Raw genomic sequence first — 22485 nt, forward strand, 5'->3', positions numbered from 1 at the left:
GAGCAGGCTGATCCTGCTAACTTCAGTTCTTGCCTGCTTACTCTTAAAATTCAACTCCTACCCCACATTCCAAAATCCACTAGAGCACAGGACTTCTAGAGAGAAGTTTTATTGGTTCACTTACATTCAACACAACAATCAACAGAACAGTTGACCCCCATTAGTTCATTCCACTTTATTCTTAATTTTTCCATGTTGTGCTAAATTAATTTGCAGTTTAAGTTGTATCACACATAGAGGCTATGGCAGAAATCAAGCCACAAGGACAACAGTGTGAATATACGAACTAACAAAATATCAGACAGCTTTAGACTATTACTGAAGCTTTTTCATTCATAGGTCAGTTCTTGTAAGATGGTCTTCAGCAACCTTGTTCTGGAGGCTTAAGCTAAACCTGTAAGATAAGAAGTTGCACAGTTAATCACATCAAGTTTTAGATCCCTAAGCTGCAGGTCCCTTACTATGAAGTAACCATATACGTGTCCCAGCAAACACTGAGGGGTGATAAGGAATGTGTTGAAGGGAAGGCTTCAGCAGTCCACCCAGCCACATATGCTTGGCAGTCTTCTGTCCACCCACATCAGAATGGTTTGTTAGTTGTGCCCGAGACACCTGCTGCAGGCCAGCAGCTCTCCTAAGTAGCAAACTGGCAATGCTACACTGCTTCTCGAAGCACGCTGCCACCCCTCTCCCAAATTATTTGCTTCTATTAATTTAGCATGAAAGCATCAGGAATTCGTGCAATCTCCACCCTACCACCTCCAGCTATATGTACTGGATTGAAACAGGAAAGCCAACAGAACCACGACTCCCTTTAACCAACTTCTGCTTGCTGCTTTGTACCAATCCCTATTCTTTATAGAATAGAAAAAAATATAGGAAAAAAAAAACCAGGGCATTGTACCCACACAATGACTGCAGCAATTAGCTCCTTTAGTCTGCTACCACTGCTTACCATTAGCAAACCTGCACTGCTTCAGTACTTCACTGAAGCCCTCGCACAGCTTGAGGTCGGTCTGGTTCTGCGCACACTCCAGGAATTGTTTCATTTCATACTGGCAAGGAGCAAACTGCTGCTGCTGCTGGTAGGCAGGTTGAGCTGCCTGGGGTTCCTGAAATGGCAGACACCCCCGTGAGCACCTTTTCAACAGCTCCAGCCCATGAAACCACACCCCCTCAGTACTGATTGCTGTGTACTTCTTCCCTGCATTTCTGTCAAAATATATTACTTTTTAAATGGAAAACAAATACTGGGTTGAAGTACAAAGTTTCCAGTGGTGACAGCAGACATTCTGAACAGTTTTGTAAATTATAAACACCTAAGTAACTTTGTACAGCATCTAGGCAAGGCAACAGCATTTATTATGTTTGAGCAGCACAAAATGTGACTTCAGGACACTGATCTTGCAATAGATCTTATCATCAGCAGACTGGGCACATGGAAGTCCCCTGAGTCACAAGGGTACTAGAGCAGGGAACAACATCCGTATACCAGAATATACGTAGGAAACAACCCCCAATGCCAAAGGCACACATCACTCGTGTCCCTTTGAACTATTTTTAAGATAAACAAACACGATGACTGTGGAGGTAAACTTGGAAACTGAGTCAGTAAAGTTACCTTTGTTTCCCCAGCCAGAACTCGTGCATCTTTCATTGTATAACAATCACTTCAGCCTACACCTAGCCGGCCTCTCAAATTAACCACACCTCAACGAGCTAGCATCCAGCTGTGCTTCCCCTTACCTGATAAGTGATATCAGGCCTCGCAGCTTCTGAGCTGCTTCCCCCGCCAAACCCTCCTGTGAGCGCGTGGCCGATGGTGTGGCCCACGGCAGAGCCTACAGCAACCCCCGCCGCGGTCGTGGCCATCTGCGCCATCAGGCCAGGCTGCTTCGGCGCAGGGGCACCCACGGCGGAGGCCGGCGCTGCCGCTGGCACTGGGGCCCGAGCGGCCGGTGCTGGCGGCGCTGCTCTCATTTGTGGCGCCCGGCTGCAAGGACACAAAGAGAAAAAAAAAAAAAAAAAAAAACACAAATCATTGCCTAAACCCCAAACAAGCCAAGGCCCTCTGCCTGCTGGCGATTCCTCCTTGTGTAACCCCGCACATGGATGGCACAGACTCAGTGTTCTGGGGAACCATTTGTGCACAGCAGGGTAAGGCTGGCGGCCTTATTTTTATTTAGTTTTCAATTGTTTTTTGTTTGTTTGTTTGTTTCTCTCCAGTTTTCACACCCCGCATCCTAAGGCACCGAGGCTGGCGGCCTTATTTCTAGGTTTCAAGGCCAGGAGCACCCAAGGGACCGCGAGAGTTCACGGGAAGCAAGACAGGGCCGGGAAGGGGAGGCTTAAAGCAGGCCTCAGAGCCTGGGGGAGCCCCCTAATGGGGGGCGACCCCTGATGGGGGGAACCCTCCGACCCCACACAGCCCCAGTTCCGCCCCCCCACACCCCACAAACCCCCGTTTTCCCCTCAAACCCCCCTCCCCGACCCCATAAAGCCCCATTGTCCCCGGACGGGGCCTGGAAGGGCGAGAAAGGCTGGGAAAGGGGAGGCCGTGCAACCCGGCCGCCCTCACCTGGCGGGCGGCGCCACGCGGGACGTGCGGCTGCGGCCTCCTCGCGGCATGGCGGCGGGGAGCGAACTGCGGGGCTGCCCCTCAAGGTCACCCGACACCCGCCGGGCGTGATGACGTCAGCGCCGCGACGTCGCAGGGGGGGCGTGGCCTACGAAAGCCACGCCCCCTGTCCCCCTCAGTCGTCTTCAGTCCCCTTCAAGTCCCCCTCAAGCCCCCCTCAGTCCCCTCATGCCCCCTTAAGCCCCCCTTAAGCCCCCTCAGCCCCCCTCAGCCCCATTAAGACCCCTCAGTCCCCCTCAAGCCCCCCACAGCCCCCCCAAGCCCCCCTTAAGCCCCCTCAGTCCCCTTAAGCCCCCTCAGCCCCCTTAAGCCCCCCTCAGTCCCCCTCAAGCCCCCCACAGCCCCCTTAAGCCCCCCTCAGTCCCCTTCAGCCCCCATCCCTCCTTCTTGCCTCCAAGGGGTCGCCACCACCCCGAAACCTCCCTGCTAGAGGCTCTTTGGGGTTCCTGGGGTGAGGAGGAGGCTGGGGGTGCCCAGGGGTTTGGTGCTGAGGCGCCCCCTGACTACCTTTCCAGGGGTGTTTTGTCCTCGGGGTGCCGTAATAAAGAATAAAGGGGTAAAGGGCTTGAGGTGAAGCGTGGGATGTGTCATGATGGTACCACAGGCACTGGGTGTCCCGCCACGGAATGTGGCTCAGCCACAGGGCATCTGGTGGCTGCTTCTAAAAGTAAAAAATAAAAATAAAAAAATTGGGAGTGTGGAGCCCGGTGGTGAAATTGGCCTGAAAAGGCTGCTGTGGCACAGCCTGGGATGGGGGGCACAGCAAAAAGAGCAACTGGGACAGAGTAAATACCGTCAGGCCTTCCACCACTTAGCCATAAGACAAAATCGTAGGTGTTATAAGAAAACCAAAGGCACAGCCCCTACTCCAGTAAATGGAGGGAGATCTTTACACAAAACACAAATGATTTTTGGATTCTGCTGTGAATAATTAACCTTAGTAGAGCCTTAGAAAAGTATGAATTATTTATTAAGGATAATGAGAAAGGCACAGTTATTCCATAGGAATATAATTAAAATCCAGTCCCTACAGCTTACTACCTCAGTACAGATAGACCAGCTGTTGCACTGAAACCTGCTCTCTATTAATGCAGTTAGCAGACTAGTCATTTGTATTTTCTTTATTTTCTTAATGTCTAAAACCCACTGAAAATAATGAAAGGCATCCAGATGACTAACATGCATGGGATTAGACCTAATGAGTAAATAAACTCTCAGATGCAATAGAAAGGGAAATTTAAAGCAACTCATTTTCCCATTGTAAGCAAGCACCCTTTGTTATAGCTATAGTAATATGCACAATTCATCCACGAAATGCAACTGTCACTCAGTAATATCATCACTTCACTATCATGACATTAAAAAATGGCTTGTTCACCATTTCTGCAGTTGTGTAAGGGTGGTGGCTACCCGAGAGCAGTCATTTCAACATCTTGTATGTATGGGGATGTAACTGTTGCCTGATGACAACGACTGCACCTGATGTAGGCAGCATAAATGTTGGCTTATACACCAACAGCAATCCAAAGCACAGCTTCCATCAGAAAAGCAGTTGCTGTAAACGTGAAAATCATTAGGAGATAAATATAAGCAGTACATGATTCAGAGCAGCAGCATCTACGTAAGCCCAGACTGTAGGCATTACTGCAGGAGCTGATCCACAACAGCTCCTCTCTCTTTCCCTTATTCTTGGCCTCCTTCCATTTTGTCTGCTTTCTAAGCAGCTCTGGGGTTTGGGTTTTGTCAAATGCCTGTGCAGCGTTATGGGACTCGCACTCCAGGCAAACAGCAAGTAATTCACTTCAGCTTTGGCACTTTCTCTCCAGCAGCTGGCCTGGGACTCCTGCAGACAGCTTGCAGCTCTGTCCTGCTCTTGCTGGTGTTCAGGGGGCTCCCAGCCCTCGGTATCCGATGGTGCACGTGCAGAAAAAGCTTTGACTAGACCTTGTCTTTTTTAAGGGCTAAACTATAGGTATGTGAGATTACTTTATTTCTTCTTCTGCAACTTTAGTACATCTGTTGTTCTTTATGTTGCTCTTTCTGTCTCAAACACCTCCACATTCTTCCCCTTGCCCCTCTGTCCTTGTTTATATTAATAGCAGAAGACACAAGAGAGAGCAGATCATTTACTTTATAAACTAGTTAGGGTTCAAACAGCTCTTTTTAATTGGTTTTCTCAAATATTTTTCATGAATATCTTTCAATTTCCCATTTTGGTGGCAGAGAGATTCCTGCTTTACACTGAAGTCATTTTGCAACACATTTCTCTTTGAATTAGCTTTGTTTTGCAGAACAATGAAGGCATGAATGGCAGGATTAATGGGATGAATGCTGCCATTGTGCTGTACCACCCTGCCTTCCTTGGGAAAACTTTGGAGGTTCCTTTTGTACAGATCCACTCCTCCATCTGCTAACAAGTGGCAGAACCTGGAAGGGAAGGAGAACCAGAGGGCTGTGGCCATCCTCCAACGCAAGCAAGAGCAGCATTTGTGGTGGGTGCCTACAGTGGGCAAAACCCAATGTATTTTCAGCTGCTAGGTGGGTTGTGCGTCTGCAGACTGGAGATGTGGGCCAGTTTCCCAAACTCCAACTGGACCAGCACTGGGGCAGCTTTTGACAGAAGCCCGTGGGGTAACTGAGAGGAGATGTGGCCCTGGTGGTTGCCTTTTACCAGGGTTATGTGTGGGTACACTGTGAATGCCATCACCAACCTACAAGGACATTGAGACCACGGAGTGTGTCCAGAGAAGGGCTACGAGGCTGGGGAAGTTTCTGGGACACAAGTCCTGTGAGGAGTGGCTGAGGGAGCTGGGGGTGTTTGGTCTGGAGAAGAGGAGGCTCAGAGCAGACCTCATTGCTCTTTGCAACTACCTGAAAGGAAGGGGTGGGGAGCTGGAGGTCGTCCTCTGCTCACAGGTAACCAGTGATAGGACCAGAGGGAATGGCCTCAAGCTTTGCCAGGGGAGGTTCAGGTTGGGAATGAGGAGACATTTCTGCTCAGAAAGAGCAGCCAGGCACTGGGACGGGTTGCCCAGGGAGGTGGTGGAGTCACCACAGCCCCTGAGGGTGTTTAGGGGCTGTGTAGGTGTGGTGCTTGGGGACGTGTTTTATCCCTGGGGGCGGTTAGGGGCAGGTTGGTGATGCTTGGGGACACGCTGCAGTGGTGGCAGTGCTGGCAGGGGGTGGTTGGAATATCCCGTAGCTCTTTTCCAACCCCAATAACTCCCTCAATCCACGACGTGTGAAGGACGACAGAACCCCAGCGCCAAGCACAGGACTCTATTTCAGTACCACATACAACAAAAACGACCAAACCCCCCTTTTTCCTCCCCAAAACCCGCTCTGCCCCCTCCCTCCACCAGGGGGCGCCCCCCTCCCTCCTTCCCTCCCCTCACGCAGCCCTCCCCCCTATCCCCCCTCCCTCCCCTCCCCTCCCTGACGTGACGTCGTCGCCGAGCGCCACGCGTCGGGCGCGGCCAAGCGGTGGAAGGGAGGGGGGGCGGAGCGAGCCAATGGGGTGCGGGCGCGCATGCGCGGCCGGGCGGCGGCGGGCGCGCGGCGCGGGCCGAGGAGGAGGGAGGGCGGGGGTAAGATGGCGGCGCCCGTCCTGCTGCGAGTGTCGGTGCCGCGCTGGGAGCGGGTGGCCCGCTCGGCCGTGTGCGCCGCCGGCATCCTGCTGTCCCTCTACGCCTGCCACCTGGAGCGGGAGAAGGGCCGCGACCTTCGCTACCAGGCCCTGTGCGACCTCAGCGAGAGGGTCCGCTGCTCCGCCGCCATCACGTCCAGGTGAGGGGGGCTGAGGGGAGGCGGGCAGGGGGCTGAGGGGCTGAGGGGAGCGGGCCTCAACGGGCCGGGGGAGGGCGTTGAAGGGCGGGGGGGGCGGCTGCTAAGGGGCAGCCGAAGGGGGTCGCGGCCTGAGGGGCTGGGGGGCTCCGTGTGGTGCCGCTGCCCGTCCGGGGGCTGCCCTGTGGTGCCGGTGCCCGCCCCAAAGGGGGTCTCTGGGCGGCCCCGGGGGGCTTGGTGCAGGGAGGTGTGCCTCAGCAGCACGAGCCTCGCTCAAAGCTCGATTTATTTTGCCAGTTTCCCATCAGGAATTATTTTAGGGGGTGTTTTTTAAAGGTACGTGTTTTTCATCTCTGTTAGGAGAGTTGGGGTGTGAATTTCAGTGTGCTGCTGGCTTGGGTCGTTACCTGTCAGGTAACTGGTTTGCTCGGTGGCAGCAGGGAGAAGGCGTAACCTGCTGGGTGGTTACTGGTGCCAGCGGTGTGAGGGTGCTGCAGGAAGTGCCCACGGGTGCCATTTGGCTGGGAAACCCGCCTAGGAGCACGCTCTCAAGTATTTCAGCCAAAAAAATAAGGTGATTTGTCCAAAGACATGCATATACGTATGTGTGTGCATATACATGTCTGCGCATACATGTGTAGAGACACGCAAAGGTATACATAGGTAAGGAGCTAAGAGTGGGAGTGTTTAGGTTGTTCAGCAAAATTATGTATTAAAAGCTTATGTTTTTGTATCTGTACCTTCAGTGGAGTGTTTTCTGTCATTTTTTTTCCCCTTCTTTTGATGTAATCTGCACAAAAGCTGTCACAATTCGTGTAAGGGCACATTCTGTATTATCGTTACAAAGTTGTGGGTGAGAACACGCCCGTAATCTGGTAAGGAGGGAGCTGGTTAATCTGTTTAGACACAGCATACAGGGAAATCTTACTGCTGAAATCACTTCTGGGGTGACATAGGCATCATCGTCTTAAGTTACAAGGAGATGTGTATCTGGGGATGTCTGAGAAGAGACTCTTGGGATTGTACGAGGGCTCTAACTCTGCTGTCAGTCTGTCATCAGACAGTCTTTAGTTTGTGAAGATAACAAGCTTGGTCATGGCACTACTGGCGAAGTGTCCTGAAATTCAATGTTTATATCGAAACAGCAAGAAGGCTTCAATATGCCTGCCTGGATAGCTTAAATTTATAAGTTAAAATTATGCGTGGGCTATGGAGAGTAAACCCTGTGAGATACTTTTCTCACGGCTTTAGAGGTGAAAGAGAATAACAAGGACTCAAGCACCTGAGTAGCCTTGGCAGTGGTCTATTCGTGTATACAATTGGCCCTTCAGTAGCTTGTTGTTATTGTAAAGGCTGCTCTTGAGACTGGGAATTTCAAGTAAACAGTTTTAATATGTATTTACCGAATGCTTTGAAAAGCAAAATAGTTCTAATTATATCTGTAGATATCTCTAATTATAGAATAATGCCGTGTAATTATAGTATTCATTGGGAATGCTGCAGCAGAAATGTTGTGTAAGCTGTGGTAGGACCTGTAAATACTCTACTGCAGGAGTTCTGTATAATAACATGAACGTTTAGGGACAAAATCCGCTGAAATCTCCCCAGCAGTTGCTAGGAGAATCATGCTTAACGACTGAAGTATTGCAAATGTCAGGATAGCTCATGATAATTGAAGCAGGTGGTAAAAAGAGTTTGCGGAAAAAGGAGCATGCAAGTTCTGCTCAGTCAAACCTTATTTGGAGACGAATGTGCTTCCAGCGTTGCAGGATGCAGACAAAAAAGGAATATTCCTCTAAAACCAAGACAAGAGGGCAAGCTGTTGAATTTTGAAGGAAAACGAGGATAGAAATTGTATTTTCTGTGTTGCCACAGCATCCCATCCATCAATCCTTCTTATGTCCCTCTCCCATTTAATGCCTCTCGTTGCTACCATGTGTCACCAAAGTTTCTCTGAAGCTTGGTTTCTGTGAGGAGCTTCAAACCATAATTCAGATTTCACCAGGACAGCAGACTTTCAAATGTGGTGCACACGTGCAATGCAGATTTAACTTTCAGCTCCTTCTTTTTTCATTAAACTATTACGCCGCCAGTTACACAACCAAGCCAATAATTTGTGATTATGATCAGTTTTCACAGAGTTAAATGGATGGCAGACTTGCTCTTTGTGTCTCTCACCAGCTTCTGGAGCGTTCTTTCAGTTGTGTGACTTTATTTAAGGTAGATTTGCTGATGGAAGTAATGGAACTTGGAGCGTAACAACCTGCACGTTTCAAGCGATGATTCCAGCAGAGGACTGAATTTAGAAGTAGAGTCACGGTGTTGGGGTTAATAGTGAATTTGTAGAATAATTGGAGTAAGCTCGTGGAGTCATCTTTAGCTGAATTATTTTGTAACGAAGTTCTGGTCTTTGGGGAGGATTTTTTTCCACTAATAAGCTGCTGTTATTCCCAAGTCTTGTTTTTAAGCCAAATCTGGTATTGGCACAAGAATGAGAGAAGAAATGCGAAGATTAGCAGTATGCAGAGGGAGGAGCATGGAAAATCTTGTATCAGAGACTGACTCACGCAGAAGATTGTGCTGGAGAGCTACCTTCCTAGTATCTCTGACTGCTCAACATGTTAATGGTCAGCATATTTCAAGCTTTTATCACGGGGAAAGTTCATGACAATGGTTTAGAAAGAAAAACTGTTAAGGACTGCATAATGACCACTGTCATTATCCAGGGAGAGATAAGATGTAGGGAAATAGCAAATGTTTTAACTTGGCAATTGCTGGAGATGCTTTAAGTGGATTGCTCTCTTGTATCTGAGAATAATTAAGTGGCAGGAATGGCTTTATTTATAATGAGACTGGCTAATAGCAGGTCCTAAAAACCTTTTTGGTTTTGCTATTATAATAGTTTCATAGCGGAAATTAAACTAACAAGTTTCAAGTCCTATGGCTGGTGGTGTGGCTTGAAATGAAATGGGACATTTTAGTAGTAACACAGAACCCCTGAGCTCTTTGTTTTGTTTTATATGCCATGGGAGAGTTTTGGGGTCTTTTGGTATGTTTTTGCTTTCTCTCTGGATTAATTTAAGGTGCCTGCAGGACAGATCAGGTTAGTGGATGGCTCTTGCTGAAAGAGTTTTGTACCCCAGATTGTGTTAATGCTGTGACAACTTTAATACAGCCGAAATGAATGACCAGTGACTCGTCACAATCCATCTTCAGCCATGTTTGTAGCTTTCAGGCAGCCGTGAAAGTGAAGAGCTTTGGAAATAGTGACCAACATCTTTAGCCAACTCACTGAATAGGTTCTAGAGTCAAACTAGGATTTTAAGAATCAGTGTTCGTCTGGATAGATGACATTTTAGGGATTCCCTCCTCTGAACTTCGTGCTCACATGCAACATCTTGGATTGCCTGTCGGCTTATGGCTGAGCCACTCTGAAACCCCTGTTCAGATGGGGGTTTTGGACTTCTTCAGCTTTCTGTCTTCTGGGTGAGTGATGTAGTTGAGTTGCTCAGTCTTGTGCTGCAGTACTTCAGTGCTGTGATGAGTGAGCATAACTCCACTGCTGTAGGGCTTATTTGTCCACCAGCGGGTGTTCAGTTGTGCTGCAATGGATTAAAGTCAAAAACTTTGACCAGTGGTGGTTTTTGGTGAAGCACACCTTGCCGAATCTGTTCTGCTGGTACATCTTCAGAGCGAGAATGCCAAGTTGAGAAGAACAACCCTGTTATCCAAGGGAGTGAGACATGGAACAAAGCTTCGACCTCGCAGGTTCCCCTTCAGTTCTGTTGGGGACCTTCCTGTAAACCTGCTGTCTGTCAGGTTTGCTTGGTTCCAGGTTAAGGACATTAAATAGCAGTTACCTTTCACTTTACCAGTAAGCTCCTGATGGCCCAGCACTTTTCTATCATTGTGCCCACAGGGAAGCGTCCTGATGTGTTTGGGGTTGGTAGTTGCAGTTGTAGGTGACTGTAAGGTGAAAAATTGTGCTTGGCTGGTCACTTCTTGCAAACCAGTTTAGGCAAATGGGGTCCATGTGCTTTTCTTTTTGAAATGTTACTGGCTTTGTTAGCCCTTGCTTGTCGGTAATGTCTTTAACCTGAGCCACATCCCTGTTTTTTTAGGCATCTGTGGTCCTGTAGAGAAAGAGATAAAAACTTGATGAAACTGCCGAAGGGCAGTATGTGAACAGCTGGTGGCCATTCAACAGGAATCATAGTTGTTGTTCTCAAACTGCCAAAACAGTTCTACATGAAAATGTGGCCTCCCAAGACTATGCCAAAATCTGTCCTGTGATTTTAAACTGGTTGTTGCTCATTTCTGAGGTCTGCAGATCGTTAGATAGCAGCCGTAAGGATGCTTTGCCAGTTACTCTGTAGCAAGGATTCATCGTTTGTGCTGCCTGAGGGAAGGTTTGAAGATCTCTGGTTTCTTGACTGGGCAGCAGAAATCCGTGTGGGCAGAACCCATCTCAGGTCCTGCTGTCAGCTGGGATGGGGTTATTTTTCTTCCCAGTAGCTGCTGTGGTGCTGCGTTTTGGGTTCGGGGTGAGAATAAAGTGCTTTGTTTGTTTGTTTTTCTTACAGCAAAGGGTACAAGTTCCTAAAGCTCTGTAGAAGCAGATTCAGCACCAAAGAGGAGCGGGAAGGGACTGCAAGTAATACTTTTGCCGAGGAAAAAAAAGCTGCAGCGTGAGCCAAGGTTATCTGCCCCGTTTGCTGTGCCAGCTGCGGTGCGAGCAGGACTTGGGCAGGACTGGCAGGTCCTGGGGGAGGCTGGAGGATGTGAGCTGCAGGGTGATCCAGGGTTATTCTTTGTTTGTAGGAATGCTTACAGACACCCATCTTTGTTAGCTCTGAACCCAGGTGCTCCCAAAGCACAGAAGCTGGCAGTTTGAGTCCCTTTTGTCTCATCCTTTCAGTAGAATATTGATGACTTAATACTTGAGGCCGTTATAAAAGATGTGCCTCTGCCACTACGTATTATAAAACAAACCCAGTACCCTTGCTATTTGAGTCCTTTTATCAACCTTACAGTGATCTGTAATGTGTATCATTGCATTTCATGAATATATTATTTCTGGCTTGTCTGGATTTTGTAATAGGGCCGAGAACGATTTTGCCTGATGCCATGAAAATGGAAAAATGTGCCCGTGGTTCAGCTTTGGGCTTCATTTGTGATAGGTTAATAAAAGATGATGTAGAAGGAACGTGTTGCTGTTGGCTTGTGGGTGCTTTGGTAAAGACTGCTATGAAATAATCAACCACTGTCTGCTCGAGGCTTTGCTGATCTAGCTGCTGACATTTTTTGGACCAGTTTTCTGGTGTAGAGCTGGAGGAAACACAGAACAAAATCCTAGCAGATTGTGGTAAATACTGCTGGCAGATTTAAACATGAAACCAAGTTATCAAAACTTGTAAGCGCTCCTGGAGAGCTTACAAATGGGGATTTTTAATCTGCTTTCTTGTGGCTTCTAATTGAAGGCTTTTACTTAATTTATTAAAACTGTTAGGGCGGCCTGAGTGACCTTGTAACCATGAACTGGGCTTAATCCAAAATCCTCCAGTGAAGCTGTAAAGAAGCTGCAACCAGGGTTTCTTAACATTGCTCAGTATTAAAATGCTCCGGATCCTTTGACCTTTATATCAGCTTTTCACTGAAGGCGATGTGTGAGCATAGGCCAGCCGTGCTGCCCTCCTGGGAACTCTCATTCTGTGCTGTAATGTCTCACAGAAGTCAGATGACATTTAAGGAAATTTGCATATCACTTCTCAAATATAGTATTTTAAAAATATATTTATATATATATATATTTTTCCTCAGGATTACAAATGGCTAAATGGTGCTTGCTGCTGATAGCTAAATAATTCGTATGGGATGAAAACCAATCCTGAAATGATGGGTTTTAAGTAAAGCGCTGGTAGCCAAGAAGCAGAATTTGTGTTCTTTACTTAGAGTTCTCTGAAAATATCACCGCTTTGTTGATTTTTGTTTGCCCTTTTCATTACAGCTAAGCTAAAAATTGTGAGAGATGTGTTGGGAAAGCCTGCTGCTGCACAAGTGCAGTGTCCTCAGATGTTGAATCTCTTGTGCCATTTGATAATCCGGCCTCCTGAAGGATTTGATGGCCCTTTTGACAAGACATTTAGGAGACAGAACATGAACTGGGGAAGTACGTGGTGCCTTGTCCTGGGCATCTGCTGCTCTGATGGCAGAGCCATGGTGCTGGAGCTGCCTGGGCTTGACCTGACCCAGTCTGTGTTTTTTTGTGTGTTAAAATGAACATACAGCAGCTGGTTCCTCTCCTGAGGTGAGAACTAAGGACTGCCAGGTGAAGGTGAGGCGGGGTGATTCAGAAGCTCAGTGCAAGAGGATGTTACAGAGCTCAAAAGATGTGTTCAGAACGTGTCCAGGTGCACTGAGGAAGGCTTCGAGGCAGGCTACAAAGCATGTTGGTGCAGGTGAAACCCCAGTTCAGAAGTTTCTTAGGGATAACTGAGGTCAAGGAGAGCATCTTGGGCAATTATCTCTGTGTAAAAGCTCTAAAAAGCATCATCTGCTGGTAGCTGTGAGAGCAGGGGTGCTTGGCTGGAAGAAACAGCGCGGTGTTTCCTCCAGAAAGTGGGTGAGCTAATGTGACTCCTGGCTAAATATACACTTTGTGTTTGTTTGACTCACTGTGTTCAGCAGGCTTGGAACTGTGCCTCGTCTTGAGCTAATACTGATAACTCTGACAGCTTCTAACCTGTTAAACGTGGAGCTTGGCCTTTCAGGTGTCCGAGAGTACAGAGTACAGCGTGGAGTTCTCCGGGCTGCCCTTCTCCAGCAGCGTTGTCACTGCTAAAGCACAGTGACACGTTCGGTGTTAGAGCGTGCTCCTGTAAGTAAGTGCTGTTCTGGAACACGGAGGATGTTCGTAGTGGTGCGAAAGAAGTAATGATTTAACAGCACCCGATGCAATGGAGATACGTCGCTTGGGGATCAAAATGACCTCGGTTCTTGTCTGCTCTGTTACAAGTGTCAAGTGCACAGAGTTACTGGAGATGTTAAAAAAAACAACCGACGCTTCTGAGCGCTGTTAACTATCACACACCATTGTTTAGAGGGTGGGTAATGACCTTCAAGTCTTACTTTTGATAAAAGGAATGTACATAGTGAATAAAAAGCCACTGTAGCGTTCAGTTTTAGATGCTGGGAAACTACACGCCTCTAAAGACTTTGTCGTGGGTTTCTTGAATCTGCATTCTGAGAACGTGAAGATCTTCTTGAGGGCATAACTTTTCAAATCATTTTCAAAGCTGTTAACTGCAAATGAGAAAAGAAGCAGGCTGCCATCTTAAACAGAGGTGGAATTTGAGTTAGTTAAAATATGCAGTAAGATGTCTTAAAGCTTTCTTTTAAAACTTCCTTGAAGTTAGTTCGGGCCGGTGTGCGGTTTGTTTTACGTTCAAATAAGAGTGAGACTTGGGTGTGGCAGAAGTCGGCCTGCCACATGTCTTTGTGATACTGCTCTGAATCACTCCAGCTGACTGCAGCTTTATTTCCACAGCAGAACACTCGGCTGGTTCAGGATGGGGAGCCATGAGGCAGTGCCAGGAACAAGTTGGTGGTGTGGAGCTTGTGTTTTTAGCTTACTGTGCAAACAGTTCTTCATTAACATTAACATTTTACCCAGCCTTTTACATCAAAAAAACAAATTCTGAGCTGACTAATAGTCAGTTCTTGTAAATTAAATCCTTTTTTTATAAGGACAAGTTCCTTAGAGAACTTCTGAGCAATCTATAACCCTTATCCTTCATTAGTTTTACTGATGTTTAATTTCTTTTTTTTTTCCCTGTTAAGTGCAGTCTGTCTTCTTGCTGTGTTTGCTGTTTGTTTTTAGATATTCGAAGTAAAAAAAAAAAAAATAGTGTGTGATTTATATGATTTAGATATGAGAAGAAAGATTTCTGTCCAAGTCCCCTTCTCTCTCCTCTGTTCCAACTGCTTGCAAAATGACTTGATTCATCGTGTGTTTTAGCAAGTTCTAGGACCTTTGTGACAGAATTAGGGGATGAATTAGCCTCTTCCGTAGAGAAATTAGTCTCTTTTTTTTTTTTTTCATTTGTTTGATGTAGAAAACTACCCTACACTTCAAACCTTGTAAGTCTGAGAAAGTGCTTTGAATCTTCCACTCCAGGCTTCTCAACCACTTCAAAGCATGTGGAGTAAGATGCGAGGCTGGAGCTGTGCTCCATGGACTGAAATCCAACACTTGATGTCCTTAAAGTGACTACAAGGCCAACAAGATGCTTAACGAACTAGTGCACGTGGAAAAAGCTTTCACCGGGCTCTGACCTTGCAGCTGTAGATGGTGACTTGAGGACACTGCCTGTCGCGGAGGGCTGGAACTCGTTAGCTTTCCATTAACAGCAATTCATTGAATTCTGAATAACTGTAGGGTCAGACTCTGAAGTTTGTGATGCTCTTGAGCAGGATGGGATCTCAGGAGGATGAGAGGGTGGCACGTCGGCATCCTGCAGGTGCTTTGAGCAAGGGGACTGCAGGCTTCAGGCACGTGTTAAGTTCTGCCACCTGCCTCAGGAAGGAGGCCTGGAAGGCTTCAAGTAGATTTTACCCTCACCTGGGGACTTGAACAATGAATTGCACTTGTGGGTAGGAAGCTGAAGTGTCTCTTGATGTGTTAATAGAGAAAATTCCAACTGCTAAATGCAGAATAATGATGCCTTTAATGTATTTGTCTGCCTGTAATACTGTTTTTGGTGGCTGGGCAGCCGGACAGAGTTGTTAGATGTGCTGCAAGTATCTTATCAAATTAAGGCTGAAGAATAAGCAGTTCTCACTTAAAATCCAGTGTGGGAAGAAAGTCTTCTCATAGCTGAGATTCTTCTGGACGTGCAGTATTTCTTTGTAATATTTGTTTATGTCTTGTTGTACAATATTTTGTTTTTAAAATCCCTCCCTTGTGGAAGTGTGGCTCCCTTTGCTCTCAAGTGCTGCTCTCGCACCTCTACAGCTGCTTTTCCAGATCTTTGCTGTCCATCCGTGGTGCTGCTTCACCCCAAGCCGTGCTGTAAGCTCACGGGGACTGCTGGCCTTCCTGTGCTACAGAGACTTGCAACCAGATGCGAGGCACTGTCTCCATGGTAAAGCAAGTGCCAGCCTTTTCTGTGCTGATTGGAGCTTTACAATTATGCACAGGTTTCTCTTCAGTCACTTGCAAGACTTGAGACCCAAAGCATGACCCTTTATTTTATTTTATTTTTTTAATGTATGCAGTCAATGCTGTTTTTAGGAATTAGTACATAATTCTACTTACATTTAGGGGTGAAGAGCGCAAGATTTGGGTATAATAGTTAATTGCAGGCAGTTACTAAGCTTGAATTAAAGTGATAAATTTGAATATGTTTTATAAATGTTGCAGAAATGGCTCTGAGGTGAAGTATTTTGGAGGTGGTGTAAAGCTGCGTTACGGTGACACCTTTCTTGTGAGAAGAAGCCGTAGTGTGGTGGTGGCCTTCCACCGCTGTCACGTTCCTGTAGCACAGAGAGCAAACCTGTGGTGTACCTTGGGTCTAGCAGGATCATCACCTCTAGGGTAGCAACTGGAGTGATGCATTGGAGTGATCTGCTTCTGGACATCAAATTACTGCTTTCTAGCACAAGTGCATTCACTAATCTCACCTTTTATCCACCCTACTATAGCAGCAGCTCAGTAGGGCTCGTACAGCTCCCTGCCTTATCACTAGTGTTGAAAATTACTTTGCTGTTAAGGTGCTTGTTCAAATACAGGGCTCTGGCACATGTGGCCTGTGGCTCCTGTTCTGGTACCATCCCCAGCTCGTCTGCCTTCCAGATTTGGTTCCTCCTAAGGCGTTAGATGGATCGGGAGCCGCTGAGGTGTGAACATATGTTCCAACCTGCTTGCTGTAGTGCCAGCGAGGTAAATGCTGGCAGGCAGGCAGTAACAACCACTTACGAGGTTTACCATTTTCCTGTAGCTGTATATCTAGTGAGCATGTGTCCAACTCCTCTTGTAGTAGAGAGAGCTGCTAAAACTATTGCTGGAGGAAAGACGCAGTTATTTGACAGAAGAGCTTTGAATTACAACCTGAGAAAGCAGACGTGGTGTTTGGTGAAGCTGCAATTGTGTGAACTTGAAGCTGTCAGTGTACACATAACTTTGATCAGCAGTTTGTGGGATAAAGGTGTACCCAGCGCACACCCTGTTGCAAGCTGCCTCCTTGTCAGATACCCCTGAACTTCAGATGGGACCCCCTGGTCCTGTCAGAGCATGTGTAGCTCTGTGGTTTTTTCCCCAACAGGAATGAATTATAAATACTGAGGTAAAGCAACAAGTGCCCCACTACAAGTTAACTTAGTTTCATTGTCTTACAGATGGGGTCGAGGATTCGGTCTGCTGGGTTCCATCTTCGGAAAGGACAGTGCAATAAATCAGTCAAACAGTGTTTTTGGACTCGTGTTTTATATACTACAAATGTTACTTGGTAAGTATTAATGCAACTTAGAGCCTAAAATATATAACAGGTATATGGTGATAAGGGGAATGTGTTATGCATTGCAGAATCCTCATGATACCAGATAAAATGTGTGTTCTTTTTTTTTATTAGAACCAGTCTAATGGTACATCTGTGTAAAGGGCTTAAAAGCCCACATGCTAACAAGAGCAATCTTAATTTTCCTGCTATGCTATTAATAATACAAGTATCAAGACAGTTGCTGCGCTGGTATTATCACTTAAATGTATTTAGCATTGGATTGCAGGATAGAAAAGATGAAACTGGAACGTGCAAGTTCTGCAGGGGATATGGGGATAGCAGGCAAAAAGTGCACGAAGTGTAGCAGTGTGTGTATGTATGTTCTGACTCTGTGGTCTGCTCTAAAGCTATTTGTATCAATAGACATAACTTGACCAACCTGTAACTTTCCCAAAATTCAGGAATAAGGAAGAAAGTAAATACTACACATACTTCTTATCAGAGGACTGTTGTGCAGAACCTAGGAGCTCCCCTCCGTGTAGCGATTTGTCAGCTTCTTGAACTCATGGTATTTTGAACAGACTTTTATGTCCTACAAACTTGCTGAGTAGCCTTGAGTTTGAGTTGGAGTGCGTAGGTTTTGTGCTTTTTGTGGAAAGGGGGGACGAGAGCAGCAGCAGTAACTCTTTCTCTCTTGTTGCAGGTATGACAGCAAGTGCAGTAGCAGCTCTAATCCTCATGACATCCTCCATAGTGTCTGTAGTAGGGTCATTGTACTTGGCGTACATTCTGTACTTCGTGCTGAAGGAATTTTGCATTGTCTGCGTCATCACATATTTGCTGAACTTCATTCTCTTTATCATCAACTACAAACGACTAGTTTATTTGAACGAGGCCTGGAAACGGCAACTCCAACCCAAACAGGAATAACGCCTGTTTGAACTTTTGACTGACAGTCTGAAGACCCAACTTCCATTAAGTTTATTTTGCAGTAATTTTTTATTCTCCATATCAGACACTTTCCTTGAGAATCATAACTGAATTTTTAATTATAAATTGGAAGGGGCCCTAAATAATTTTTTGTGGTAATCTTCAATTCAAATGTGGTTATGAAAGAAAGCTCTAATACAATCAAAGACAAGCTTTAACTTTACTTTGAAGGAGTTCTAGCCACAGCAAAACCTAGACTCTCCACCCCCTCCACTTGTAAAGTGGGTAACACTTGCTATAAAATATCCTGTATATAAATTCAGGTATAACAAGATGTGATCATGACATTAAATATTCTAGAATAGCATTACAATATTTAATGTTGCCATGTTTACAGTATGTGTATTACATTTTATTTTTTTTAGCTGATGGACTTAGATCTAACTAGGACTTATACTGTAAATAAAATTAGAAATATTGGTTTCATCCCTGGAGAACTCACTGTACAATCAGTTTTGTTAGCCTAGGAGCTTTCGGAGTGTTCAGCTAACAGTCGACTGACGTGATGGAAGAAGTGACCTCTGTAGAGAACACCGTGTTGCTGCACTCGCTGCTAGCGCTTTCACGAAAATGATGGTTGGGTTTTGTTCCATTTTTCTTGTTTCCAGTATTGAGAATGGAATTAAAGCTGAAACCTGAAGTATGTTCATTTAAACCACAATTTCATTAATTTCTGTACAGAATGAAAACAGCTTAATGTGGTCAATAGAAGGTTACCACCGGAATGCTATTTACAGACTGGGGGTTGGGGTATCAAAGAGCGCCCTTTGGAAGGACTGAATTTCCAGGCAGTGCTGTTTCGTTTTAAACTGCAGTCAGACAGGCAGTGTTACTAATGTTTGATGTTACATGAGTGCTGCAGTATAGGATTGCAATTTGCAGTGGAAACCACTGACTGAGCGGGATAACCAAGTAGTGCACTGAATAAGCAGATACTGAATTGATCTTCGTCAGGATCTTCGGTTTGTGCTATATTGGGACATGAACTTTAGGCCTGACACACACGAGATCCTTTGGAAGGGCAGTCTGTTTAGCGGGATAACTAAGTAAATGTGCTCCTGAAAATGAAATGTGATATAGTGCTATCATTGCTCTTTCTAATAACTAATTAAAAAAAAAAAAAATTAAACTGCAGATTTATGCAAAGGAACAAAATTGTAATGTTTCTGCACGCAGTATTCTAAGGCTGAATGTTAAAAGTGCCTTCTGTCTTAAAATCTTAAACCAAATACTTTGTGTTGAACTTGGCAGACAGAAGTGTCCTTGCTTTAAAAATGAACAAACAACAGTCCCAGAAAACTTGCTGGCCATAGAAAAGTATTAAGAAACCTATGTTAGTTTTTAGACTGAGAAGTGGTAGCAATATGGTTTAACTCAATGCGATAGGAGGTTGACGTGACTGGGAAAGTAAAATGCTTGTGTTTTGGACTCTGACACCAAAATATTCAGCTACTTTCTGTAATTGGTGCTGTGCTGCTTTTTGCCCTTGTCAGCTTCTAAATACGAAGAGTTCCAACTGCATACCCACTTATTTAAAGAATTAGTTTAACTAATCTTAGGATTTTTTCTTGCACATGAATGTCAAAAAGACACTTCTGTTGTACAGCTAAGTGGATTAAAAACACTAAGTTGCTGAGGATGAACTTGACTGTGAAACATGCAGCGTTCAGTAGAGAAAATAGAATTTTTAGGTTGCATTCAGAAAATAGTATTTAAATTACTACTGAAGTAATTTTCTGGTTTGTATCAAGGATGTAGGTGGAAACTGCTTTTATGTATAGAGTTCTGTGGTATGAGTAACATCTGTTGCATGTAACACTAAATTACACGTCCCTCTTGTCTAAGAGTTTTAGACGACAATTCATTAAATGCATTTTGTATTGACCAGAGTATAGTTAAAGCTTGTCTTGATGTTTAGTTCTGTCTCTCAAATGCCTTGAACTTTGACGTGAGGGGAGCGAATGGTGTTAAGCTGGTCCCTCAGGGCTTCACTCTGTTCTCTTATAAGCCTTGAGACAATATCACTGTTTAATATGTTGTATAGATTTATTTTGATGCATTCCTGTGATCTACACTAAAGCATCTTTTCATCTGAGGAAGAGGTAAACATGCTGCCTGAAATGGTTAGTCGCAGCGCTAATATCAGAACAAGCAGCAACGGAGACAAGTTTAATCAATGATTACTTGGTCTGATTTCTGGTTGTAATGCGCACTGAAAAAAAAAAAAAAGGAAAAAAACATCAACTGAAAGTATAGGTGTTGACTAACTTCACTGTGTCTTGTGCTTGTCTGTGTGGGCATAGTCTGTTAATTCAGTTTGTTTAGTAAAATTGTTCAGGGCCAGATTTTCAGCAGTCATGTCTGCGGTCCTTGTTTGTGTGCACGTAGGGATCAAATGGAAAATCGCTTTGGTCTCTGGAAGAATTTGCAGCTGTACTCTGTGCACAACCTTGCAAATCTGACCCTTAATTGTGAACTCCTTTGTCTTGTGTGCTTTTCTTGCAGTTACTTTTTACTGGAAGTGATTTGCTAGAAATGGCCCTAACTCTTCTACTTTCTCTCTTGTGCTTTGGAAACGCAGTTGGCCTGAATAAAGGGCAAAGTTAATATTAGCAGTAGAAATTTGGACCTTTTTGCTTCCAGATCTTTGACTCTTTCCTCATTGCTACCAAATGATAGAAACAGCATATTTCTTCCAGTAAAATGGCTCGGGTTGCAATTCGTAACGGGATAGAAATCAGACAAGTGCTTCATGCAACTGCCCCCTGCCTCCCCTCAGCCAAAACAACTGTCATTGCCTACGTGTGATTGATACGAATTGGCCGTTTACAAAACTGAAGGGAAATTCTGGGAAGTCCTGTGGATGCAGTAGAATGGGGAAATGCTAGTAAATAACACTTGGCCTGACAGAGGGACGAGGAGGCGGCAGTATTGTTACACAGATTCTGGTTGTGGTTTCAACACTCGTGAGAGTGGAGGGGGGAAAAAAGTCTTAAGATACAGTGCTTGTGATTTTGGGCTGTTCCCCAGCACCACTCCCTGCCTGGCTCTCCGTCCTGCAGGGAGGGGCAAATTGAAAGGCAGAAGAATCTCATCCCAAAACCTGTTTAGGAAGTAAACATTCCTGAAATCCTCTTACTGTAAGGTACTCGTTACTCTTAAAGCCAATGAAGCATTCAAGTCTCGTTTAGAAAGTGAATGTTCTTGGAAGCTTCTTACTGTAAAGTGTTTGCAATGCTAAGGACAGCCAAGGAAACATTCCCTACCACCTTTGATTTCCAAAGTGACAGCAGATCTCTCATCAGGAGATTTCTGCATACTGTAATACACACTTGTTGTCTTCTGTACAGTCTCTTGATCAAAAATATTGACAAGGTGCTTTGGGCAGCACTTGGGTCTCCTAATTAACATTGGCTAAAGTTAAGGAGAGTTCTAGTAACTTTGGTTCTGCCAACGTTGTTTCAAGATGATCTAGAGAAAACTGGTCCAGAAAAGATGAAGTATTCTGTTACCATACAACTGTATTAAGCATGGCCTAAATATTAGGTGTTTGTTCTGTACTGTATGTTCCATCAACTATTATCACTAGTGCTTTAAACTCCAAATTAAACACCCATTTAAATGGAGTCACTGGGCAGATGTTCCTTTTATCAATATAGTTGAGAGATTCTCTATCGGAGGTTTAGGATACGATTTTGCTAACAGGTAAAACAATGTAAATATGTACGAATTCTATTTGTTGCACATAACTTTTTGGTATAAAAAATAAATGTAGAAATTACCTGTGGACGTCTTGCTGCAATCATTCTTATGCTGCATTCATGCAGTCCAAACAAGAGCTTGAATGAACTCAGAGGCCTTTTTGGACTCAGTCTGAGCCTTAGAAACTGTCTTTAAAGTCAGTACTGTAATTCTGTTTCTTGAAATGTACGAAGTTGTGATCTCTTTGAAAGAAATTGTATGCTAGCCGTAGAAGGATTAAAGCCCTTGGGTCCCCAGAGATCCCAGCTTACAGAACTTCTGCAGCTTCCTTGTGTCTCGCTGAATGTTGTGTGCACGTGGGGCTGTAAAGGTTGGGCAGCATTGACTTGAGGCTTTACTGTTTACAGTTCCTTAAGCAACATGCAAAAAACGTTAAGTATGTTATTTTTATCAGTTCCTTCTTTCCTTGGTCCTGTAGGCCTGCTTTAAATTCTCTCTGACAAGACCACAAAGTATCTGGAAACTGCTGTATATTGTCCTGGGTTTGGGGTGCGGGGAGGGCAGGGGGTGGAGGGAGGGAGGAAGGGAACTTCTGGGGAAGGGTTGGATAGGCGGGCTGGGTTTGCAATTGCACTGAGCTGTTAAGAACAAGCAGGAACTGATACTCTGAAGTATGTGCTTACCATACATGTGCATATTAAACTTTGCATATGTTTTGCTGGACTGAATGAACGTTATCTCTTTCTCTTCTGCAACTGCAAGCCCTGTGTATGTCATAATGATCTGAGCTCGTTTGTAATGCATTAACAATGTTAAATCTTTATTTTCACGTGGCAGCTGTTGGTATGTCATGCTGTCTGTTGAAAGGGTGAAGAA

The 22485-nt window shown here is 45.2% G+C and overlaps 2 protein-coding genes across 2 annotated transcripts; one reads left to right on the plus strand and one right to left on the minus strand.

Moving 5' to 3' along the window:
• Positions 1 to 93: 93 nt before the first annotated feature.
• CHCHD2 (coiled-coil-helix-coiled-coil-helix domain containing 2) lies at positions 94 to 2680 on the minus strand. Its single transcript, XM_032201000.1, has 4 exons — positions 2579 to 2680; positions 1747 to 1993; positions 956 to 1112; positions 94 to 394 (listed from the first exon to the last, which is right to left on the minus strand). Exons 1-4 carry the CDS (start codon positions 2626 to 2628, stop codon positions 384 to 386), a joined length of 465 nt encoding a protein of 154 aa, XP_032056891.1. The 5' UTR covers positions 2629 to 2680; the 3' UTR covers positions 94 to 383.
• A 3544-nt stretch (positions 2681 to 6224) lies between these two features.
• Positions 6225 to 21694, plus strand: VKORC1L1 (vitamin K epoxide reductase complex subunit 1 like 1). Its single transcript, XM_032200999.1, has 3 exons — positions 6225 to 6424; positions 16817 to 16926; positions 17621 to 21694. The coding sequence occupies exons 1-3, from the start codon at positions 6231 to 6233 to the stop codon at positions 17845 to 17847; spliced, it is 531 nt and encodes a 176-aa protein (XP_032056890.1). The 5' UTR covers positions 6225 to 6230; the 3' UTR covers positions 17848 to 21694.
• Positions 21695 to 22485: the final 791 nt, after the last annotated feature.

This window comes from Aythya fuligula, chromosome 20 (genome assembly GCF_009819795.1).
Source record: "Aythya fuligula isolate bAytFul2 chromosome 20, bAytFul2.pri, whole genome shotgun sequence".
Lineage (NCBI taxonomy): Eukaryota > Metazoa > Chordata > Aves > Anseriformes > Anatidae > Aythya > Aythya fuligula.

Bases quoted from the DNA above. Each gene is read 5' to 3' on its own strand.
- CHCHD2 (XM_032201000.1), bottom strand. From the start codon at position 2,628: ATGCCGCGAGGAGGCCGCAGCCGCACGTCCCGCGTGGCGCCGCCCGCC. The intron at 1,994-2,578 runs GTGAGGGCGGCC...GTGTCCTTGCAG, and splicing joins CGCGTGGCGCCGCCCGCCAG to CCGGGCGCCACAAATGAGAG. The intron at 1,113-1,746 runs GTAAGGGGAAGC...CTGCCATTTCAG, and splicing joins GGCCTGATATCACTTATCAG to GAACCCCAGGCAGCTCAACC.
- VKORC1L1 (XM_032200999.1), top strand. From the start codon at position 6,231: ATGGCGGCGCCCGTCCTGCTGCGAGTGTCGGTGCCGCGCTGGGAGCGG. The intron at 6,425-16,816 runs GTGAGGGGGGCT...ATTGTCTTACAG, and splicing joins TCCGCCGCCATCACGTCCAG to ATGGGGTCGAGGATTCGGTC. The intron at 16,927-17,620 runs GTAAGTATTAAT...CTCTTGTTGCAG, and splicing joins TATACTACAAATGTTACTTG to GTATGACAGCAAGTGCAGTA.